This window comes from Bufo bufo, chromosome 2, assembly GCF_905171765.1.
Source record: "Bufo bufo chromosome 2, aBufBuf1.1, whole genome shotgun sequence".
Lineage (NCBI taxonomy): Eukaryota > Metazoa > Chordata > Amphibia > Anura > Bufonidae > Bufo > Bufo bufo.
The window spans coordinates 817,195,206-817,220,224 of record NC_053390.1 but is presented as its reverse complement, the minus strand read 5'-3'; the positions used below and the strand labels follow the sequence as shown (position 1 = coordinate 817,220,224).

At 45.0% G+C, this 25,019-nt stretch overlaps 1 protein-coding gene across 1 annotated transcript in view; it reads right to left on the bottom strand.

The window, feature by feature from the left end:
- The window catches only part of LOC120991085 (vomeronasal type-2 receptor 26-like), a 243,918-nt gene that overhangs the window by 67,099 nt on the left and 151,800 nt on the right, over nt 1-25,019 (bottom strand). The window contains exon 3 of the mRNA XM_040419974.1: nt 17,079-17,891. Coding sequence (XP_040275908.1) covers nt 17,079-17,891 — 813 coding nt within the window. The remainder of the gene's footprint in view (nt 1-17,078; nt 17,892-25,019) is intronic.

Here is a 25,019-nt window from a genome sequence, read left to right as displayed (position 1 = left end):
TTCCCATCGCCAACAGACCCTGGGAATGGGTCTTGATGGATTTCATAGTTGAACTTCCCCTTTCCAGAGGAAACAACACCATCATGGTGGTAGTGGATTTGCTGACTAAGATGGCACACTTCGTGCCCCTCAAGAAGTTACCCTCCTCCAAGGAAACGGCCGTGGTATTCCTGTCTAATATTATTAAGTTACATGGAATTCCTAGCCAGGTCATATCAGACAGGGGTTCGCAATTCGTATCGAAATTCTGGAGAGCACTTTGTTCCAGACTTCAAATCGACCACAGAATGTCTACCGCCTATCACCCCCAAACTAATGGGCAGACTGAAAGGGTGAATCAGTGTCTGGAACAGTTTCTCAGATGTCACTGCTCATTTCTCCAGGATGACTGGGAGGGCCTACTTCCTCTCACTGAATTTGCCTATAATAATTCTACGAATTCCTCCACATTACATACTCCATTCTTTGCTAATTACGGATTTCACCCTAGGTCTCTTCCTCAAACCAGCCTTCCCACAAACGTTCCAGCCACAGACGATTATCTGACCACTTTGCAAACTACCCTTAAGACGCTAAAAGACAACCTTCAACGGGCAAAGGAAAGACAGAAGTTTTACTACGACCGGCGTAGGAGAGAAAATCCTCCCTACCAGGTCGGGGACTCGGTTTGGTTATCAACAAGAAACCTTCGGTTGGGGGTACCTTCCAAGAAATTGGGAAGACAATTCCTGGGTCCTTTTCCGATAGAAAGGATTATTAACCCCAACACGGTGAGACTCACCCTTCCTCCTCGATTACAGGTACATCCCACATTCCACGTGTCACTACTGAAGCCGTTTAGACCTAGGCAGTTCCCATCAAATGATCCTCGACCCTTGCCGCCGATAGAGGTCCAAGGAGAAGAAGAATTTGAAGTTGAGCAGCTCATTGATTCCAGAAGAAGACGGGGGAAGATCCAGTATCTCGTTAGATGGAAGGGGTATGGTCCCCAGGATGACTCTTGGGAAGATGTGCAAAACGTTCATGCTCCCAGACTCCAAAGATTGTTCCATAGAAGATTTCCCAACCGACCCTCTCCTAGTGGGGTACCCCGGAGGGGTCCCTTAAGGAAGGGGGGGGTACTGTAACAGTACAGCCTGGATCGCAGCGGCTTCCTGTGACTCTGCCCACTTACCTCTGGGCCTTAAATAGAAGACAGGTGCTAAGCAGGGTGTTCCACTAATGGAGTGCGCACCCTGCTAGCTCCATTGCATCTGAGGACTCTGTCCACATATCCAGACCTGGATCCCTAACAACATTGTGAAGGACTGCCTACCTTCTTGCCACTGGCTTCCCCACTGCTGGCTTCCTAGCCAGGACCAACTAACCGCAAGTATATGCCTGTTACCTGCTCTGATTAAAGTCCTGGAACTCAGAGTGGGGTGGATCCTGCTGGTGTGAGGCGATATTCCCAAACCAACTCTGAACTCAGGACATGCTATACAAACTCTGAACCTACTGCATATTATATACTAAACTGAGGACATGCTATACTAACTCTGAACCTGCTGCATATTATATACTAAACTCAGGACATGCTATACAAACTCTGAACCTACTGCATATTATATACTAAACTGAGGACATGCTATACTAACTCTGAACCTGCTGCATATTATATACTAAACTGAGGACATGCTATACTAACTCTGAACCTGCTGCATATTATATACTAAACTGAGGACATGCTATACTAACTCTGAACCTGCTGCATATTATATACCTAACTGAGGACATGCTATACTAACTCTGAACCCACTGCATATTATATACTAAACTGAGGAAATGCTATATACTAACCCTGAACCTATGGCATACTATATACTAAACTGAGCGCATGCTATATTCTAACTCTGAACCTAGCGCATACTAGATACTAACTCTGGACTGTGCACAAGCTTATATTAACTTGTGACTCCTGTAATACTGGGGGACCTTCCTTTCCAGCAGTAACTAATTAGATGGATAGCGGTAAATGATTTTGTTACCCCAAACTCTCCGCCCAAGACTGAGAGAGACGCCTGGGGTACATACTGAGTAACCGCGAATCCCACAGCCAAAAACAAGGGCGGTGGGATAATAGTGGATGTCCATTGCTTCCGCAGTTGAGATCCTAACTGATCAACTAGGTGCGTTACACAGGTTGCCTGTGATTGGTCTTATTTCTTTTACCAGCATATCGTCTGTTAGTGTTTGTTGTGTTTTGACCTCGGCTCCATATTTTGACCTCGCTCTTGCTACCTCCTGCATTTGAGGTGACCTCTTTGCTTTGACCCTGGCCTGAGTTTGACTTGATCTTGCTTTTGCCTTTTGTATTGTTGTTCCTCCTGGCTCCTAAGCTCAACTCGTATTGACTTTGATATATCACAAACCCCTCAGTGCCTGCCTGTCACTTTGTTGTTTTCGCCTTAATTGTATTCTTACATTTAAGGCCCTGCACGTACTCAGATTAGGGACCACCGTCAAGTTGTACACCGTCGCCTAGGGCGGACCGTGCAAGTAGGTAGGGACAGAGGTGAGGGTGGAGCACAGGGCGGCACACACTCATAGAAACATAGAAACATAAAAACATAGAATGTGTCGGCAGATAAGAACCATTTGGCCCATCTAGTCTGCCCAATATACTGAATACTATGAATAGCCCTTGGCCCTATCTTATATGAAGGATGGCCTTATGCCTATCCCATGCATGCTTAAACTCCTTCACTGTATTTGCAGCTACCAGTTTTGCAGGAAGGCTATGCCATGCATACACTACTCTCTCAGTAAAGTAATACTTCCTGATATTACTTTTAAACCTTTGCCCCTCTAATTTAAAACTATGTCCTCTTGTAGCAGTTTTTCTTCTTTTAAATATTCTCTCCTCTTTTACCTTGTTGATTCCCTTTATGTATTTAAATGTTTCTATCATATCCCCTCTGTCTCGTCTTTCTTCCAAGCTATACATGTTAAGGTCCTTTAATCTTTCCAGGTAAGTAGAGTTGAGCGAGCACCTGGATGTTCGGGTTCGAGAAGTTCGGCTGAACTTCCCGAAAATGTTCGGTATCCGAACTCGACCCGAACTTCGCCCCGGCACTAAAAAGGCTGTAAAATAGCCCTGCAAAAGGCAGCAAAATGTAGGTAAATCCCCTGCAAACAAATGTGGATAGGGAAATTAATAAAAAATAATAAATAATAAATAAAAATTAACCAATATAAATTGGAGAGAGGTCCCATAGCAGAGAATCAGGCTTCATGTCACCCAACACTGGAACAGGCCACTGTCAAATATTTTTAGGCCCCGGCACCCAGACAGAGGAGAGAGGTCCCATAGCAGAGAATCAGGCTTCATGTCATCCACCACTGGAACAGGCCATTGTCAGATATTTTTAGGCCCCGGCACCCAGACAGAGGAGAGAGGTCCCATAGCAGAGATTCGTGCTTCATGTCATAGCAGAGAATCAGGCTTCATGTAACCCAACACTGGAACAGGCCACTGTCAGATATTTTTAGGCCCCGGCACCCAGACAGAGGAGAGAGGCCCCATAGCAGAGATTCAGGCTTCATGTCATAGCAGAGAATCAGGCTTCATGTCACCCACCACTGGAACAGGCCACTGTCAGATATTTTTAGGCCCCGGCACCCAGACAGAGGAGAGAGGGCCCATAGCAGAGATTCAGGCTTCATGTCATAGCAGAGAATCAGGCTTCATGTCACCCACCACTGGAACAGGCCATTGTCAGATTTTTTAGGCCCCGGCACCCAGACAAAGGAGAGAGGTCCCATAGCAGAGATTCAGGCTTCATGTCATAGCAGAGAATCAGGCTGCATGTCACCCACCACTGGAACAGGCCACTGTCAGATACTTTTAGGCCCCAGCCTCCAGACAGAGGAGAGAGGTCCCATAGCAGAGAATCAGGCTTCATGTCACCCACCACTGGAACAGGCCACTGTCAGATATTTTTAGGCCCCGGCACCCAGACAGAGGAGGAAGGTCCCATAGCAGAGATTCAGGCTTCATGTCATAGCAGAGAATCAGGCTTTCTGTCACCCACCACTGGAACAGGCCACTGTCAGATATTTTTAGGCCCCGCCACCTAGACAGAGGCGAGAGGTCCCATAGCAGAGAATAAGGCTTCATGTCACCCACCACTGGAACAGGCCACTGTCAGATATTTTTAGGCCCCGGCACCCAGACAGAGGAGAGAGGTCCCATAGCAGAGATTCAGGCTTCATGTCATAGCAGAGAATCAGGCTAGTAATTGCTAGGTTACTGGTCACATGGTAATGATGTCATTAAGGTCCTAGATCAAAACTCATTAAGGTCCTAGAATTAAGATCATTAACACAGTACGATCATGATGCCTGTGTAGCCGACAGCCTGACACCCGGGGCAGTAGCTAGCAGGGCTCAAGAGGCAGCTGCCTTGGGCCCCCCCAGGAGCAACTGGGCCCAGGGCAGCTGCCCCTTTTGCCCCTTGGTAAAGACGGCCCTGGCGGCAACGCTGCTAAATGACGGTTGGGAAGTTGGCTGGTGGGTTCACTGGGCAGGCGGGCCCCCAGGCAAGTGGGGCCCCCGGGCAACTGCCCAGCGTGCCCATTCGAAAAGACGGCCCTGCCTAAAAAGGGCTTTTTGGGGTGCTGTCCTTACAGCAGAGATCAGATGAGTCTTTCAGGACTGCAGTGGACACTGAATACACTTGCCTAGCTATCGATTTCCCTAATAAATCTGCAGCAGCTACGCTGTCCCTCCTCTCACTAAGAATGCAGCTTCTGAATGAATCTAAAATGGATGCTGTCCAGGAGGTGGGAGGGTCTGGGAGGGAGGGTTTGCTGCTTATTGGCTGGAATGTGTCTGCTGACTGTGAGGTACAGGGTCAAAGTTTACACAATGATGACGAATAGGGGGCAGACCGAACATCGCATATGTTCGCCCGCCGCGGCGAACGCAAACAAGCTATGTTCGCCGGGAACTATTCGGGACATCTCTTCTCACTATATGTGAGTAATAAGCTTCATCAAGAAGCAGTTTGGAGCAGATTCTCTCTTGTTCACCTGTAGGAGTCTGCTGCAGCAGGTGAACATTTTCCAGTCATCAGAGATCATTGAAGCAGTGGCGTGCCAAGGAAGGGGGGTGATTCGCCCCGGGTGCCAGCTCTCGGGGGGGGAGGGGGGGGTGACAGAAGCAATGATCGATTCCATCAATACAAATGGAAGCGCTACGCTCATTGCTGGAGTGCAGGGAGCTGGGTTCTGTCACTCACAACTCAGCTCTCAGCGCTCCTCCCCTCCTTCAGGCCAACGGCACTCTAAATGGTGAAGCAGGAAGACTTCTCCCCGCTCCACCATTCAGCCTGCAGGTACGGATCGCACTGCTTGCCTGTGTGGATGGGGCCTGCAGCCTCGTAATCTGCATATGCTCCGCCCACACAGTGCTGCAGAGCGATCTGTGCCTGCAGGGAAGAGAGGACTGTGAGCTTCAGGAATGGGACAAGGTGAGTAGTTACTGTGTTTTTTGTTTTGTTTGTTTTTTAATACAGAGGGGGCACAGGGGTTTTTATTACTATGGAAGCAGCGATGGACTGGCCATCGGGAGTACCGGGAGAATCCCGGTGGGCCGATCGAATTATGGGCCGGCCAGGGCCGCCATCAGGGGGCCCTGGCCGCACGACCCCCCTGCACGCACAGTACACTCAGCGGCGGCATCACTACCAGACGGGGGCGGGGCGGTTATCAGCGAGGCCCTGATAGACTGAAGAGAGATGTTAGCCCCGCCCCCGGCTCAGCTGAATAGATGGATGTGAGCCCCGCCTCCTGCTTCGCCCTCCAGCGCAGCTGAATGAATGTGAGCCCCTCCCCTACTGCTGCTCCGCCCCCCGTTTAGCAGAATGGATGGCTGTGAGCACCGCCACCACCCCTCCTGCCGCTCCGCCCCCGGCTCTGCTGAATGGATGGATGTGAGCCACGCCTCTCTTGTTTCCCCGCCCCTCTATTTGCTCCGCCCCCGGCTCTGATGAATGGATGGATGTGAGCCCCGCCCCTCTATTTGCTCCGCTGAATGGATGTATGTGAGCCCCGCCCCTTTATTTGCTCCGCCCCCGGTGGGCCGGTCAGTGGGCCGGTCTGGCTGAAGTCCAGGGCCACTTTATTGTCCCAGTCCATCCCTGTATGGAAGGGGCACAGAGCTTTTTATTACTATGTAGGTGGCACATAAGTCTTTATTACTATGGAGGGGGCACAGAGCCAGAGGGCATTACTACAATGAAGGGGGCACAGTGGGCTTTATTACTGTGAAGGGGGTACAGTGGGCATTATTACTGTGAAGGGGCACAATGGAGAGTTCTACTATGGAGGGGCACAGAGGGCATTACTAGCACAGTGGGCATTACTACTATTAAGGGGGGGCAATGGGCATTATTACTGTGAAGGGGCACAGAGGGCATTACTACTATTAAGGGGGCACAATGGGCATTATTACTGTGCAGGAGGCACAGTGGGCATGTTTACTGTAAAGGGGGCACAATGGGTATTATTACTATGAGGGGGACACAGTGGGGAATATTACTATGCAGGGGGAACAATGGTGATTATTGCTGTGAAGGGGGCACAATGGGGATTATTACTGTGAAGGGGGCACAAAGAAGGCATTACAACTGTGAAAGAGGAACAGAGAGGGCATAACTACTGTGAGGGGGCACAATGTGGGCATAACTACTGTGAGGGGGCACAATGTGAGCATAACTACTGCGAGGGGGCACACATCTGTACAAAACTACTGTGAAGGTTGTACAATGAGGGCAATACTACTGTGAGTGGGTATAATTTTTTTAAGTATTGGGAAGGGGGGGGGGGGGGGCCAGATAAACAATCCGCCACTGGTGCCAAACACCCTAGGCACGCCACTGCATTGAAGAGCAGGAGGAGAGTTTTTCCCTGTTATGTATGTGGAAAAATGTCCAAACATAGAGTGTATACCTGGCAAGAGATGAGCTCAAAAAGAAAGGCCATAGACCAGTCCCAGTATAATAGGCCACAGACACGGCCTGGATATGTAAGTGATGGCCCAATGAATTATCTGCATGTATGCCACGGAAATGGCTTCAGATGTGAAGACTGCAGTGAGGTTGGAGTATCTTTCAGATGTTCTGGCTGTGATACGACTTGCTGTAACAATGATACGTGTATACAGGAAAGGTCCCTAACCACCAAAGTGCCATATGAGAACTGGGTCTTTTTGAAGAAGATATGATAGAGTCAGGTGCGTAATGGTCATGGTCGCAGAGGGTGTGACTGCGACCATGCCCGGTGGGGGAGGGTGCCCACTGTGCCACTGTGCTCACATGTAAAGAGGCCTGGCATTTTCATGCTACCACCCTGCTGGCTCAGCTGCTGCCTCATGCACTGCCAGCCTCTTCACCTGGCTCCCACGTGCGATTGGCCACATCATCGTGTGCCACTGTCTTCATGTCACTGATGTCACCCACACCATTCTTAGGGCCACGTGCCTGACCGCTAACAACACCAGTTCCCACGCGACTCTCATCGTCACTATTTGCCTGCCTACCGGAGGAAGCAGCAGATCTCTCCTCCTCACCTGTCTGTCGGACATACTGTACAGTAACATTAACTGCAAAGGTAAAAGAGCAATAGTATCAGGCCGCAATTTTGCACCAACTCTGCAACTACTGATTGATGCATCAAATTAAGTGTAAAAGAATTTGAACACCCTAAGGGTTCATTCACACATCCACAAATGGGTCCGCATCCGTTCCGCAATATCAGGAACGGGTGTGGACCCATTCATTCTCTATGGGGCCGGAAGAGATGCGGAGAGCACACTATGTGCTCTCCGCATCCGTATTTCCGGAGGGCGCCCCAAACTTTCGGGCTTAGGCCCCTAACTTCTGGGCCGTGGCTGCGCAAAAAAATAGAACATGTCCTATTCTTGTCTGCAGTTGCGGACAAGAATAGGCAGTTCTATTGGGGATGTTGGCCAGGTGTATTGCGGATCCGCAACACACTATGGACGTGTGAATGGATCCTAAAATGTGTAGAATCAAACCAGGTTTGAATCAAAAACATAGAACAGATGCAGATCTTTCCATTACCCCTTATCTCTGAGTAGGCTTTACTAATGGTTTTGGCTCACAAAAAAATGATAGTAATAACTGATCAAATAACTGAAGTGTAAACTCACCCTAAAGTGTGTAGTATCAGGCCACTATTTCATACCAACTCTGCAACTACTGATTGAGGCATTAAATTAAGTGTAAAAGAATTTGACCACCCTCAAAGTGTGTAGAGAAGTTCTTTGCTTCGACAAAGGCGGCCCTGGTGGCTAACCCGTTCTCTGCCTTTATGGTGTGATCACCTCTAGTATCTTTTTCTTAAATCTGAGGAGCGTGCTTTCTTCCCCCATGAAGCATGCCAGACCGCAAGTATAATATACCCCAAAACTGTTTGTATCAGATTTCAATTTCACCCCAGAATCAAGGAGGAATGGATATACAGTACAGACCAAAAGTTTGGACACACCTTCTCATTCAAAGAGTTTTCTTTATTTTCATGACTATGAAAATTGTAGATTCACACTGAAGGCATCAAAACTATGAATTAACACATGTGGAATTATATACATAACAAACAAGTGTGAAACAACTGAAAATATGTCATATTCTAGGTTCTTCAAAGTAGCCACCTTTTGCTTTGATTACTGCTTTGCACACTCTTGGCATTCTCTTGATGAGCTTCAAGAGGTAGTCCCCTGAAATGGTTTTCACTTCACAGGTGTGCCCTGTCAGGTTTAATAAGTGGGATTTCTTGCCTTATAAATGGGGTTGGGACCATCAGTTGCGTTGAGGAAAAGTCAGGTGGATACACAGCTGATAGTCCTACTGAATAGACTGTTAGAATTTGTATTATGGCAAGAAAAAAGTAGCTAAGTAAAGAAAAAAGAGTGGCCATCATTACTTTAAGAAATTGAGGTCAGTCAGTCAGCCGAAAAATTGGGAAAACTTTGAAAGTAAGGGCTATTTGACCATGAAGGAGAGTGATGGGGTGCTGCACCAGATGACCTGGCCTCCACAGTCACCGGACCTGAACCCAATCGAGATGGTTTGGGGTGAGCTGGACCGCAGAGTGAAGGCAAAAGGGCCAACAAGTGCTAAGCATCTCTGGGAACTCCTTCAAGACTGTTGGAAGACCATTTCAGGGGACTACCTCTTGAAGCTCATCAAGAGAATGCCAAGAGCGTGCAAAGCAGTAATCAAAGCAAAAGGTGGTTACTTTGAAGAACCTAGAATATGACATATTTTCAGTTGTTTCACACTTGTTTGTTATGTACAGTACAGACCAAAAGTTTGGACACACATTCTCATTCAAAGAGTTTTCTTTATTTTCATGACTATGAAGGCATCAAAACTATGAATTAACACATGTGGAATTATATACATAACAAACAAGTGTGAAACAACTGAAAATATGTCATATTCTAGGTTCTTCAAAGTAGCCACCTTTTGCTTGGATTACTGCTTTGCACACTCTTGGCATTCTCTTGATGAGCTTCAAGAGGTAGTCCCCTGAAATGGTCTTCCAACAGTCTTGAAGGAGTTCGCAGAGATGCTTAGCACTTGTTGGCCCTTTTGCCTTCACTCTGCGGTCCAGCTCACCCCAAACCATCTCGATTGGGTTCAGGTCCGGTGACTGTGGAGGCCAGGTCATCTGGCGCAGCACCCCATCACTCTCCTTCATGGTCAAATAGCCCTTACTTTCAAAGTTTTCCCAATTTTTTGGCTGACTGACTGACCTTCATTTCTTAAAGTAATAATGGCCACTTGTTTTTCTTTACTTAGCTGCTTTTTTCTTGCCATAATACAAATTCTAACAGTCTATTCAGTAGGACTATCAGCTGTTTCCACCTGACTTCTCCTCAACGCCACTGATGGTCCCAACCCCATTTATAAGGCAAGAAATCCCACTTATTAACCCTGACAGGGCACACCTGTGAAGTGAAAACCATCTCAGGGGACTACCTCTTGAAGCTCATCAAGAGAATGCCAAGAGTGTGCAAAGCAGTAATCAAAGCAAAAGGTGGCTACTTTGAAGAACCTAGAATATGATATATTTTCAGTTGTTTCACACTTGTTTGCTATGTATATAATTCCACATGTGTTAATTCATAGTTTTGATGCCCTCAGTGTGAATCTACAATTTGCATGGTCATGAAAATAAAGAAAACTCTTTGAATGAGAAGGTGTGTCCAAACTTTTGGTCTGTACTGTATATAATTCCACATGTGTTAATTCATAGTTTTGATGCCTTCATAGTCATGAAAATAAAGAATACTCTTTGAATGAGAAGGTGTGTCCAAACTTTTGGTCTGTACTGTAGTGATATATCAAATAAATACACCCCAAAACTGGTTGTTTTAAACAGCAATTTAACCCCAGATGCAAGGGTGAATGGACATACTTTTATATATTTAAAATAAATACACCCCAAAATGATTTGTATCAGACCGCAAATTCACCCCAAAAGCAAGGATGAATGAACGTACTTTTTTATATCTGTGAAGGTTCTCATTTATTCAGGTCATGGTATATCTGAAAAGAATAAATCAAGGCAACTGGACGTACTGTAGATTTCCTGAAAAAATTTTCACTCGTTCTTCCAACGAGCTTTCTCAATTCTGAGTGACTGTACAAGAATTCTCTGGGAATAAATATGTAACTGAATCAACATCTGGTAATTATACCCAGCATGGGGTCAGAGGTCATTATACCCAGCATGGGGTCAAAGATGTTGATACCATTATCCTAATTGGAGTCAGTAGGTGATAAAAACTTTCCAAAAAAGGTGTCAAGACAGCATTGTATGTGGCAGACAATAGAATACACCCCAATTCTATTGTCTGCCACATACAATGCAGTCTTGACACCTTTTTATGGGAAGTCTTTATGACCTACTGACTCCAATTAGGATAATGGAATCAACACCTTTGACCCCATGCTGGGTATAATGACCTCTGACCCCATGCTGGGAATAATTACCAGATGTTGATTCAGTTACATATTTATTCCCAGAGAATTCTTGTACAGTCACTCAGAATTGAGAAAGCTCGTTGGAAGAACGAGTGAAACGTTTTCAAGAAATCTACAGTACGTCCAGTTGCCTTGATTTATTCTTTACAGATGTACTTTTTTATATTTAAAATAAACACATCCCAAAATTGTTTGTATCAGGAGGCACTTTCAGTACAGAAACAAAGATGAATGCAAGTAGTTAGATATCAACTAAATACACCTCAAAACTGGCTGTATCAGACAGCACTTTCAACCCAATAACAGATGCTAGGATTACTGCAATTACTGTTTAACCCCTTCAGTACCGGGCTACTTTTCACCTGAAATCCCAAGCCGGTTTTTGCAAATCTGACATTTGTCACTTTATGTGCTAATAACGTTGGAACGCTTTTACTTTTCCCAGCCATTCTGAGATTGTGTCACGGCCTATGGTATGCGCTGTGACACTGTTGCTACACTTGCGGTTGCCCGCGGCAACGTGTTGCTGTTAGAGCATGCGGTGGCAGTGTCTCGGCTTTCTGCGTGATTGCCAGGATATGGTTGCCACGCATGCTGTTGCCGGTGGTAACATGTGAATTAGTATGCTTGTGTGTTCACTTCCCCTTTAAGTGGCTTCCTTCCCTTGTCTGGTGTTGGAAGGGTTAGCTCCCTTCCTAGTGTTTTGTGAACACTGGGTTTGTGTGTGTGTGGCTGCTTGGGTTATTTAGCCTTTGCTGGATGCCTGAAGCTGTGGGGTACTCCAGCCATGTTGTATGCTGGAGCTATCCTCCCGGTCTTCATATTCCATCTGTCCAGTGAGGGCCACCCTTGTGGTCATAGATGTTTTTATGGTGTCTCATGTTTATTGCAGCTATAGATAGTGATATCTCATATAATAGTTATTATTTTTCATTTTTTCTCATATATCTACTTTATGTTTGGATAATTTTGTGAATACCATTTTATTTTTGCGGACGTTAGAAGGCTTAGAAGTTTAGACGCAAATCTTGATTTTTTTAAAAAAATTTCCAAAACCCACTTTTTAACCACCTCAGCCGCCAGTGCTTAAACACCCTGAAAGACCAGGCCACTTTTTACACTTCTGACCTACACTACTTTCACCGTTTATTGCTCGGTCATGCAACTTACCACCCAAATGAATTTTACCTCCTTTTCTTCTCACTAATATAGCTTTCATTTGGTGGTATTTCATTGCTGCTGACATTTTTACTTTTTTTGTTATTAATCGAAATTTAACGATTTTTTTGCAAAAAATGACATTTTTCACTTTCAGTTGTAAAATTTTGCAAAAAACGAGATGCATATATAAATTTTGCTCTAAATTTATTGTTCTACATGTCTTTGATAAAAAAAAATGTTTGGGTAAAAAAAAAATGGTTTGGGTAAAAGTTATAGCGTTTACAAACTATGGTACAAAAATGTGAATTTCCGCTTTTTGAAGCAGCTCTGACTTTCTGAGCACTTTCCTGAGGTTCTACAATGGCCAGACAGTACAAACACCCAACAAATGACCCCATTTCTGAAAGTAGACACCCTAAGATATTCGCTGATGGGCATAGTGAGTTCATAGAACTTTTTATTTTTTGTCACAAGTTAGCGGAAAATTATGATTTTTTTTTTTTATTTTTTTTTTTCTTACAAAGTCTCATATTCCACTAACTTGTGACAAAAAATAAAAAGGTCTATGAACTCACTATGCCCATCACGAAATACCTTGGGGTCTCTTCTTTCCAAAATGGGGTCACTTGTGGGGCAGTTATACTGCCCTGGCATTCTAGGGGCCCAAATGTGTGGTAAGGAGTTGGAAATCAAATTCTGTAAATTATGACCAATGAAATCCAAAAGGTGCTCTTTGGAATATGGGCCCCTTTGCCCACCTAGGCTGCAAAAAAGTGTCACACATCTGGTATCTCTGTATTCAGGAGAAGTTGAGGAATGTGTTTTGGGGTGTCTTTTTACATATACCCATGCTGGGTGAGAGAAATATCTTGGCAAAAGACAACTTTTCCCATTTTTTTATACAAAGTTGGCATTTGACCAAGATATTTATCTCACCCATCATGGGTATATGTAAAAAGACACCCCAAAACACATTCCTCAACTTCTCCTGAATACAGAGATACCAGATGTGTGACACTTTTTTGCAGCCTAGGTAGGCAAAGGGGCCCATATTCCAAAGAGCACCTTTCGGATTTCACTGGTCATTTTTTACAGAATTTGATTTCAAACTCCTTACCACACATTTTGGCCCCTAGAATGCCAGGGCAGTATAACTACCCCACAAGTGACCCCATTTTGGAAAGAAGAGACCCCAAGGTATTCGCTGATGGGCATAGTGAGTTCATGGAAGTTTTTATTTTTTGTCACAAGTTAGTGGAATATGAGACTTTGTATGAAAAAAAAAAAAAAAAAAATCATCATTTTCCACTAACTTGTGACAAAAAATAAAAAATTCTAGGAACTCGCCATGCCCCTCATGGAATACCTTGGGGTGTCTTCTTTCCAAAATGGGGTCACTTGTGGGGTAGTTATACTGCCCTGGCATTCTAGGGGCCCAAATGTGTGGTAAGTAGGTAAATGACCTGTGAAATCCGAAAGGTGCTCTTTGGAATTTGGGCACCTTTGCCCACCTAGCCTGCAAAAAAGTGTCACACATGTGGTATCTCCGTATTCAGGAGAAGTTGGGGAATGTGTTTTGTGGTGTCATTTTACATATACCCATGCTGGGTGAGAGAAATATCTTGGCAAAAGACAACTTTTCCCATTTTTTTATACAAAGTTGGCATTTGACCAAGATATTTATCTCACCCAGCATGGGTATATGTAAAATGACACCCAAAAACACATTCCCCAACTTCTGCTGAATACGGAGATACCACATGTGTGACACTTTTTTGCAGCCTAGGTGGGCAAAGGTGCCCAAATTCCTTTTAGGAGGGAATTTTTAGACATTTGAATACCAGACTTCTTCTCACGCTTTGGGGACCCTAAAATGCCAGGGCAGTATAAATACCCCACATGTGACCCCATTTTGGAAAGAAGACACCCCAAGGTATTCAATGAGGGGCATGGCGAGTTCATAGAAAAAAAAAATTATTGGCACAAGTTAGCGGAAATTGATATTTTTTTATTTTGTTCTCACAAAGTCTCCCTTTCCGCTAACTTGGGACAAAAATTTCAATCTTTCATGGACTCAATATGCCCCTCACGGAATACCTTGGGGTGTCTTCTTTCCAAAATGGGGTCACATGTGGGGTATTTATACTGCCCTGGCATTCTAGGGGCCCTAAAGCTTGAGAAGAAGTCTGGAATATAAATGTCTAAACATTTTTACGCATTTGGATTCCGTGAGGGGTATGGTGAGTTCATGTGAGATTTTATTTTTTGACACAAGTTAGTGGAATATGATAGTTTGTAAGAAAAAAAAAAATTCCGCTAACTTGGGCCAAAAAAATGTCTGAATGGAGCCTTACAGGGGGGGGGGATCAATGACAGGGGGGTGATCAATGACAGGGGGGTGATCAGGGAGTCTATATGGGGTGATAACCACAGTCATTGATCACTCCCCTGTAAGGCTCCATTCAGACGTCCGTATGATTTTTACGGATCCGATCAGTCTATCAGTGGATCCGTAAAAATCATGCGGACATCTGAATGGAGCTTTACAGGGGGGTGATCAATGACAGGGGGGTGATCAATGACAGGGGGGTGATCAGGGAGTCTATATGGGGTGATCACCACAGTCATTGATCACGCCCCTGTAAGGCTCCATTCAGACGTCCGTATGCGTTTTGCGGATCCGATCAGTCTATCAGTGGATCCGTAAAAATCATGCGGACATCTGAATGGAGCTTTACAGGGGGGTGATCAATGACAGGGGGGTAATCAATGACAGGGGGGTGATCAGGGAGTCTATATGGGGTGATCAGGGGCGATCAGGGGCGAATAAGGGGTTAATAAGTGACAGGGGGGGGTGTAGTGTAGTGTGGTGCTTGGTGCTACATATTGCTGAGCTACCTGTGTCCTCTGGTGGTCGATCCAAACAAAGGGGACCACCAGAGGACCAGGTAGCAGGTATATTAGACACTGTTATCAAAACAGCGTCTAAAATACCTGTTAGGGGTTAAAAAAATCACATCTCCAGCCTGCCAGCGAACGATCGCCGCTGGCAGGCTGGAGATCCACTCGCTTACCTTCCGATCCTGTGAACGCGCGCGCCTGTGTGCGCGCGTTCACAGGAAATCTCGCGTCTCGCGAGATGATGCATATATGCGTGACTGTGCGCAGGGCTGCCACCTCCGGAACGCGAATCTGCGTTAGGCGGTCCGGAGGTGGTTAAGGACCAGATCAGGTCTGAAGTCACTTTGTGAGGCTTACATAATAGAAACCACCCAAAAATGACCCATTTTAGAAACTACACCCCTCAAGATATTAAAAACTTATTTTGATGAATGTAGATGAAATTTCAGAATTTAAAATTTTTGGGCAGATTTTTCATTTTAATCCACTTTTTTCCAAACAAAACTCAATATTTATGCCCTGATTCTAGTTTACAGAAACACCCCATACGGTATGTGGTCGCAAACTTCTGTACGGGCACACGGCAGGGTGCAAAAGGACAGCAACGCCATATGGTTTTTGTAGGGCAGATTTCATTGGGATGATTTTAAGTTGCCATGTTAAATTTGAAGACCCCCTGATGCACCCCCTAGAGTAGAACTTCCAAAATTGACCCCATTTTGGAATCCACGGGATAAGGTGGCAGTTTTGTTGGTAATATTTTAGGGTACATATGATTTTTGGTTGCTCTATATTACACTTTTTGTGAGGCAAGGTAACAAAAAATAGCTGTTTTTGACACCGCTTTTATTTTTTGTTATTTACAATGTTCATCTGACAGGTTAGATCATGTGCTGATGCCAAATATACAACTTTTTTTGGTTGTTTGTTTCAGTTTTACATAATAAAGCATTTAAAAAAATATATATTTTGTATCTCCATATACGCGCATATTACATTGCCGATTTTCGCAATCAAGAAAATAATGGAAAATTCTCGAATTCGCTAATTTATGACAAATATTTGCGAAATATTGCGAATTCAAATATTACCCCTGCTGCTCATCACCCGATCAGAGCGCCGTAGCTCTGGTACGGCGCTGGTATCCTACGGGTTAAAACAACCTAAAATCTGAAGTAATAGATCACTTTTAGGAACCCCAATTAATGCAGCAAGGTGTAATAGAATAGCTTCTATTGCCCAGGCTTTACACTCTCCTAATGGTCCCTGCTCTCTTCCTACGGTGTGGATAATGCCTCCCTATCCTTTCCCTACACTATGAATAATCTTTCCCTGAACAGCTCATTATTTATTTTTTTATAAAGTCTTTCCTAAACACTGTCCCTAGTGCCTGTAACGTCTCTCCCTGAACTAACTTCACTTTAAAATGGTGGAGATCAGGCAGGATGAGCCTTTTTATAGGGCTGTGACATCATAAGGGCTGGCTATCTGCTGATTGGCTGACTGCATGGCATTGTGGGTGCTCCCTCGTTCCCGGGCTTCTTACTTTCACTTTCTAACATGTGCAGCAGCCGTTTTAGAAAAAATGTGATTCGTTACCACGAAGCTCGAGGAAATTCGACTTGGGGCAAATCAAATTTTTCCTGAAATTCAGATCCAATTCCACTTCGTCAACTTTGATTCGCTCATCTCTAATTGCCATATAATCATTTTACATCACATTGGTCAACTACTGTAATAAGAAAGAGGCCAACCATTTTAGGAGCTAGTACCTCTGTGTGAGAATTTTCAACAATTATGAGGCTAAGAGACTTACACATCTTTGAATTGGTATCCAGCACTCACTACACTCCTGACTTACTATTTTTGCAAACATTGTCTATGTCATTAGAAATACAGTATATATTGACAATTCCTTCAGTCATGGCTGTTATACATATACTCAGTGTATCCTACTCACCTTGTATTTATATTCACCTACTGAAATATTGTGCTTCCTATGATTATGAAGAGCTATATCTATATTATGTAAAGCCTGAGCCATCAGTAAGACTGCCATGTACACTTGATAAGGAGTTAAGTCTGAAGGAAAATAAAAGACGTCGCCGTGAAATCGCTCCTCTCCTGAGCAGTTATGGAAAGGAGCGATACCGGTATATGTATATGGAATAAGCAGGTTCTTCAATTTATTTCTTGAAAAACATTGGAATACAGCCATCCAAATATCTTCCAACAACATATCAGAAGGTTGATTGTAAAAATGTACTTTAGAAAAATACTCCTGCATCCCAGTAATATTGTAACTGTGAGGTGAAAACACCAAACTGCAATTAGCAGGAACTCCACCTTCTATATAATGTACAAGCTCTGTAGCATGTGACCATGAAATTGGAAGAATAAGAGTCTTGTTATTCAGAACATCAACTGCATCGTACAAAAACTTAATGTAAGTTATACTATAGGTGCCACAAATAATAATAACATCAGTGGACGATGTCTGTAAAGATACAGGTAGATGCTTATAAGTATACTGAGATACAAGGATGCTGAACTCCACACAAATCTGATGATGTGTAAACTTCTTGATTAACTGCTGTAACTCCTGCCGTCCACTGTCATCATCTGATGTGATGATCCCAACCCAGTTCCACTGGAACCTCTCCAGTAGCTTCACCAATGCTGAATATTGTATCTTGTCATCGGGGACAGTTCGAAAGAAGTTTGGGTAAAGCCTTTTATCACTTAGAAGAGGATCTCTTGCTCCATAACTGATCTAGGATAAAGAAAAAAACAGTAATAGCCGAGTCCATATTGTATAATGAGTTGTACATCAAACAATCTGACATGCAGGATAGACATGAGTGAATTGATTCTAAAAAAAATCAGATTCATTATGAATTTCACAAAAATTCTAATGCCAAACAGATCTAAAGTTTTGGCAATTCACTCCGGATGAATAGCTGAAAAACTGCTGCAGTGTAATTTTACTGTGAAAATTGGAAGGGAAAATAGGAGGGAGACTGAAGATGAAGGATTACATGACACTGGGAAGGAGTGTTACTCCGAATGGGCCAAACACTATTCTGTGGGCAGCTGGCAATCTGTGCCTGCCAAAAATCAATTAGAGACTAGGGATGAGCGAACCCTTGGAAGTTTGTGTTCGACAGGTTCAGCCAAGCTTTATTTCAAAGTTCAGTTCGGTTCCCGAGCTTGACCCCAAACCTGAACACAATTGAATTCAATGTAGACCCGAACTTTAGAGCTTTAAAATGGCTGTAAAATAGTCATAGATAGGGCTAGAAGGCTGCAAAAGGAAGCAAAATGGGGGTAAGAGCAGGGCAATTGCCATAGGCATGCGCAGGGGGTGTGCCGGGTGTGCATAGGCACCCCCTAATCATCACCTCCGTGCTGCACTGCCATCTGCCAACTCCCGATCCCATCCTTCACATAGGCTTCAGGCGAGTGGTCTGAAGCCTATGAGACATTACAGAGCTAGAATGGATTTTCTCCAGGGAGGTATGATGATCGGAGGAAGAGGCGAAGTCTCGTCATACAGGGAACGGGGCCTCAAGATGTGCAGGAGATTCAACAGAGCATGTTGCTGGAGAGAGGAGCAGAAGCTGCAGGTCAGTGTGTGGAGGAGAATATTGACTGTTATGTGTACTTGGGGGGCTTTTTGCAGGGGCTGAAGGGAGGAGGAATAATCCTTGTACTGGAGACTGTACAGATGTTAGAGGGGTCTGAAGAGAGGGGGGTGAAGTGATATTATTTACATGGGGACTGTATGCTGGAGGGGCTAAAGGCAGAGAGAGTGATGTATTTTACATGGGACTGTATGCTGGAGGGGCTGAAGGCAGGTGGGGTGATATTATTTTACATGGGGACTGTATGCTGGTAGGGCTGAAGGCAGGGGGAGTTTTGTATTTTACATGGGACTGTATGTTGGAGGGGCTGAAGGCGGGGAGTGATGTATTTCACATGGGACTGTATGCTGAAGGGGCTGAAGGCAGGCGGCGAAGAGAAGAAGGGTGATGTTATTTACATGGGACTGTTTGCTGGAGGGGCTGAAGGCAGGGGGAGTTTTGTATTTTACATGGGACTGTATGTTGGAGGGGCTGAAGGCAAGGAGTGATGTATTTTGCATGGGACTGTATGCTGGAGGGGCTGAAGAGCGCCATATTTATTACCATTAGTGTCCATTCACACGTCCGTAGTGTTTTGCGGGTCCGCAATAAACCCCACCGGCACCCCCATAGAACAGCTTATTCTTGTCCGCAGCTGCGAACAAGTATAGGACATGTTCTATTTTTTTCCAGAGTCGCGGACCGGAAGTTCTGCAGGCCGCCACGGAAATGCGGATGCGAAGAGCACACTGTGTGCTTTCCGCATCCATTCCGTCCCTATAGAAAATGCATGGGTCCGCACCCTTTCCGCACAATTGCGAAATGGATGCGGACACATTCTGCAGACGTGTGAATGGAGTCTAATACAGAGGGGGCCATTATAATATTAAGAATAATAATTATACAGAGGGGCCAGTATATTTTAAAATTATACAGAGGGCATTATACTTATGGGCACTATGGGTGGAGGGGAGGTCTGTTATCTGAGGAGGATAGTAAAGTGAGGAATCTAAAAAAATTTCTGTGAAACTCTGCAGAGACGCGGCTGAAAGAAGGTATCATGGTGGTCCTGTCTCCGAATGAAGACGTTGAGGAAGGTCTACATCACAGGAGACGTCACTGGATGTAACAGGTATGTGCTGCTGTACTCTACATATAATGGTACACACTATACAGTAATGTCCATCCACATATCTGGGGGGGGGGGGGGGGGGGTTGGCTATAGGATTTGGCCCACACTGCCGAAGCCTGGCCCCAGACTTCAGGTCACACTCTACGTGTTCTAAATTCTGGCGCCTCACACCCATCTACTACATTATACAGTACAGACCAAAAGTTTGGACACACCTTCTCATTCAAAGGGTTTTCTTTATTTTCATGACTATGAAAATTGTAGATTCACACTGAAGGCATCAAAACTATAAATGAACACATGTGGAATTATATACATAACAAACAAGTGTGAAACAACTGAAAATATGTCATATTCTAGGTTCTTCAAAGTAGACAGTGGCGTAACTACCAGGGAAGCAGGGGAAGCGGCTGCTTCGGGGCCTGGGCTGACAAGGGGCCCGGGAGCAGTGTCTCACACACACACACTTACTGTGTGTACATAATTTTACGTTTTCAGGCCGGCCCCACCCCCAAAAACAACACCTCCAAATCCCCTCCCCTTTACATTTGGTGCGGTCACATAGGGGCCGGGCCCGCCCCCCTCCCATCCATCCTACTTCCCCATTCATTAACACAGGGCCTGCTTCGGCGGGTGACTCCGTCCATGATTATCTGCTGACTCGCTGCCTCTTCTGCCTGCATAGCGTGACACTTGCCAGAGAACAAGTCGGCAGCACACTATGCAAATGAATCTCTTCAGGCAGCACAGTGGCAGCCCGCCCCCAAATGAAGTCCTCCTCAAGGGGCGGGGAGGCTGGGAGAAGCAGCGCATCATGGCAGAGAGAGCGAAGCGAGGCACAACAAGCATGCACAGCACTCATTTTTTCAGGTATGTGCCTGGGCCCCCCTGTGTCCCCCCCCCCCCCTCCCCCTTGCCTGCTGCAGCTGCACTAGTGCACAGTGGTTCTGGGGCCTCTCTGGGCATGAGGAAAGAGGAGGGCAGGGCAGAGTCAAAGTAGTTAACCCTTTCCTCCTCTCCCAGTCTGTCAAGTTCACAGACTGGGAGAGGGGGGGAGGTAAGACCAGGTACAGCAGCAGGCAAAGTTCTGAGTGTGCAGCCATGGCAGGCTGCAGCATGTAGCTGCCACAGGCTGCCATGCCAGTCCCACCAGCCTCCTATATAATAAAATGCATGCATCTGCTTCTGTTATAGTACAGGAGGCTGGCAGATGCTGGGATCGCCACCTGGCAGCTGCATGCTGAAGCCTTCAGCATGTAGCTGCCAGCTAGCCAGATCGCAACCTCTGCCCACGCTTCCTCTGCCAGCCAACTGTACTATAGCATGCGGTACGTGGCAGCCTCCCCTCTCTGCTTGATGTTGCACGATCTACTAGTGCTTATTATGGCACTCTTTTAAGTTACATATACACAAATGTGATGCCAGGATAGTTCTGGGATGGCATCAGGTGCATGCATATGTGTGTCATAATAAGCACTAGTACATGGCAGAGCAGCGGAGGCAGAGAGGGGAGGCTGCCACATGCTGCATGCTATAGTAGAGGAGGCTGGCAGAGGAAGGAGTGGGCAGAGGTTGGGATGAAAGTTCCAATCACCCCCTTTCACAGTGTTTTAAAAATAGGTAAATAAACATTAAAAAAAAGCATTGCCATGTCCAAAAATGTCTTCACTATTAAAAAATATAAATAATTTTAATTCAAATGGGTACCAATAAAAACTACAATTCATCCACCTGAAAAAAAGCTTCAGCTCTTTAGGCAGAAATCTAAAAAAAAGTTTTAGCTGTCAAAAAATGGTGATACAAAGACAAAGAGGTTTTTTGAAAGGTTTTATTTTAAGTAAGGGTCCATTCACACGTCCGTTGTTCTGGGTCCGCATCCGTCCTACAATTTTGCGGAACAGGTGCAAACCCATTCATTTCAATAGGGCCGCAAAAGATGCGGACAGCACACCGTGTGCTGTCCGCATCCGTAGTTCCATTCCGCGGCCCCCGCAAAATAAGATGGAACATGGCCTATTCTTGTCTGCAATTGTGGACAAGAATAGGCATTTCTATCATAGGGAACTATCAAAATGCAAAACGCACGCAGCTGGTATCCATGTTTTGCGGATCCACATTTTGTGGACCGCAAAACACTTGCGGACGTCTGAATGGACCCTAAGGGAGGGGGGCCCTGTAAAAAATTTGCTGTGGGGCCCAGTCAGTTCTAGTTACGCCCCTGAAAGTAGCCACCTTTTGCTTTGATTACTGCTTTGCACACTCTTGGCATTCTCTTGATGAGCTTCAAGAGGTATTCCCCTGAAATGGTTTTCACTTCACAGGTGTGCCCTGTCAGGTTTAATAAGTGGGATTTCTTGCCTTATAAATGGGGTTGGGACCATCAGTTGCGTTGAGGAGAAGTCAGGTGGATACACAGCTGATAGTCCTACTGAATAGACTGTTAGAATTTGTATTATGGCAAGAAAAAAGCAGCTAAGTAAAGAAAAACGAGTGGCCATCATTACTTTAAGAAATGAAGGTCAGTCAGTCAGCCGAAAAATTGGGAAAACTTTGAAAGTAAGGGCTATTTGACCATGAAGGAGAGTGATGGGGTGCTGCGCCAGATGACCTGGCCTCCACAGTCACCTGACCTGAACCCAATCGAGATGGTTTGGGGTGAGCTGGACATCAGAGTGAAGGCAAAAGGGCCAACAAGTGCTAAGCATCTCTGGGAACTCCTTCAAGACTGTTGGAAGACCATTTCAGGGGACTACCTCTTGAAGCTCATCAAGAGAATGCCAAGAGTGTGCAAAGCAGTAATCAAAGCAAAGGTGGCTACTTTGAAGAACCTAGAATATGACATATTTTCAGTTGTTTCACACTTGTTTGTTATGTATATAATTCCACATGTGTTAATTCATAGTTTTGATGCCTTCATAGTCATGAAAATAAAGAAAACTCTTTGAATGAGAAGGTGTGTCCAAACTTTTGGTTTGTACTGTATGTACTCAGAGTTACCACTGTGTCATCTGTGGTGTTACATAGGACTGCAGGTGACATCTGCTACATTATCTGTGGTGTTACATAGGACTGCAGGTAATATATCCTACATTATCTGCACTCAGAGCGTTATCACTGTGTTATCTGTGGTGTTACATAGGACTGTAGGTGACATGTACTGCATTATTTGTAAAAAGGGGCGTGTCCACAGGTTGGGGGGGCGCAATACTTGGCTTGCCCTGGGTGCGGACAACCCACGCTACGCCACTGGAACTCTGCCCTGTATGTTCCCTGCTGCTTGCTACCCCTCCTCATTTACACCCCTGTATAATGTACCCTGATGCCCCTCAGTTATATGATAGCGTATAACTGAGGTGTATCAGGGTAAATTACAGGGGGTAATATAACTGAGGAGGGCTATCGGGGACATTATGCAGGGGGTAATATAACTGAGGGATCAGGGTAAATATACAGGGGGTAAAACTAATGGGTATCAGGGTACATTATTATACAGGGGTAATATAACTGAGGAGGGCTATCTCAGGCCACATGATGAAGGGGTAATATAACTTATATAATATAAGTTATATTACCCCTGTATAATGTACCCTGATAGCCCTCCTCAGTTATATTACTCCTGTATAATTTACCCTGATACCCCTTAGTTATATTACTCCTGTATAATAATGTACCCTGATACCCCTTAGTGTATTTGTGTGTATATATATATATATATATATATATATATATACGCGTGTGGGGTGTGTTTGTGCTTTAGGGTGCACACCCTAATGCAATAGGCTGCTCACGCCTATGGCAATTGCCCTGCAAACAAATATGGATAGGGAAATGGCTTAAAGCAGGCATGCTCAATCTGCGGCCCTCCAGCTGTTGTAAAACTACAACTCCCACCACGCCGAAACAGCCTACAGCTATCAGTCTACAGCAGGGCATTGTGGGAGTTATAGTTTTATAACAGCTGGAGGGCCGCAGGTTGAGCATGCCTGGCTTAAAGTAACATAGAACACAAAAAAATAATAATCTTGAACGAGGAGACGGAAGTCCAAGTGGAGTAGGAAGTTGAGGAGGCTGTGGACGTGGTGGTGTATGTGGTAGAGGTGAAGGAGGAAGCCAACCCTTTTTTTTTTCTCTTTAATCTTTATTTTTTTAATTTGTCTGTTAATTCTGTGTGTGAACTATTTTTTGGGTTTTTGGGTTGCCACCGGAATACTTCTCTATTCTGCCACTATATCAAGGAATCTTGAACAGCGAGATGGAGGTCCGAGTGGAGGAGGAGGTGGACATGGCTGTGGAGATAAAAGAGGTGGAGGAGGTAGCCAACACTGTTTTTGTGTTGTTGTTTTTTATAATTTATTTATTTATATTTTTGGTTTGTTTTTGATTTAGGGAGGCCCCAAAACATTAGGAGATGGCAAACAGAACTTACAAACTGTGCTGGAGTATAACAATGGCTGGGTGCAGACAGTATACTTCTCTACTCTGCCAATATAAGGCCCCTTTCACACGAGGGAGCATTCAGCGCGTGTGCAATGCGTGATACAAACGCATTGCGCCCCCACCTCATCTGGACCCATTCATTTCAATGGGGCTGTGTACATGTGCGTTGGTTTTCACGCATCACTTGTGCGTTGTGTGAAAATCGAAGCATGTTCTATATTCTGCAATTTTCACGCAACGCTGGCCCAATAGAAGTGAATGGAGCTGCGTGAAAATCGCATCACATCCGCAAGCAAGTGCGGATACGATGCGTTTTTCAGGGATAGTTGCTAATAGATGTTGTTTGTATACATTCAGGTTTTTATCACGCGCGTGCAAAATGCATCAAAACGCATTGCACCCGCGCGATAAAAACTGAACAACTGAACACGATCGCAAACTGAATGACTTTGCTGTGAAATTGCACATTTTTCACTGAATGCATTCGCAACGCATCCGGACCTAATCCAGACACTCTCGTCTGCAAGGGGCCTAACTTCTACAACTAAATATAACTATAATCTTGAACCAGCAGGTTGAGGTCCAAGTGGAGGAGGCGGACATGGCAGTCTAGATGGAAGAGGCAGAGGAGAGGGAGGAGGTACCCAGTCTGTGAATTCTGTGTGTAGCCATTTTTTGGGGTGTGGCGGGTATATTTCACTACTCTGCC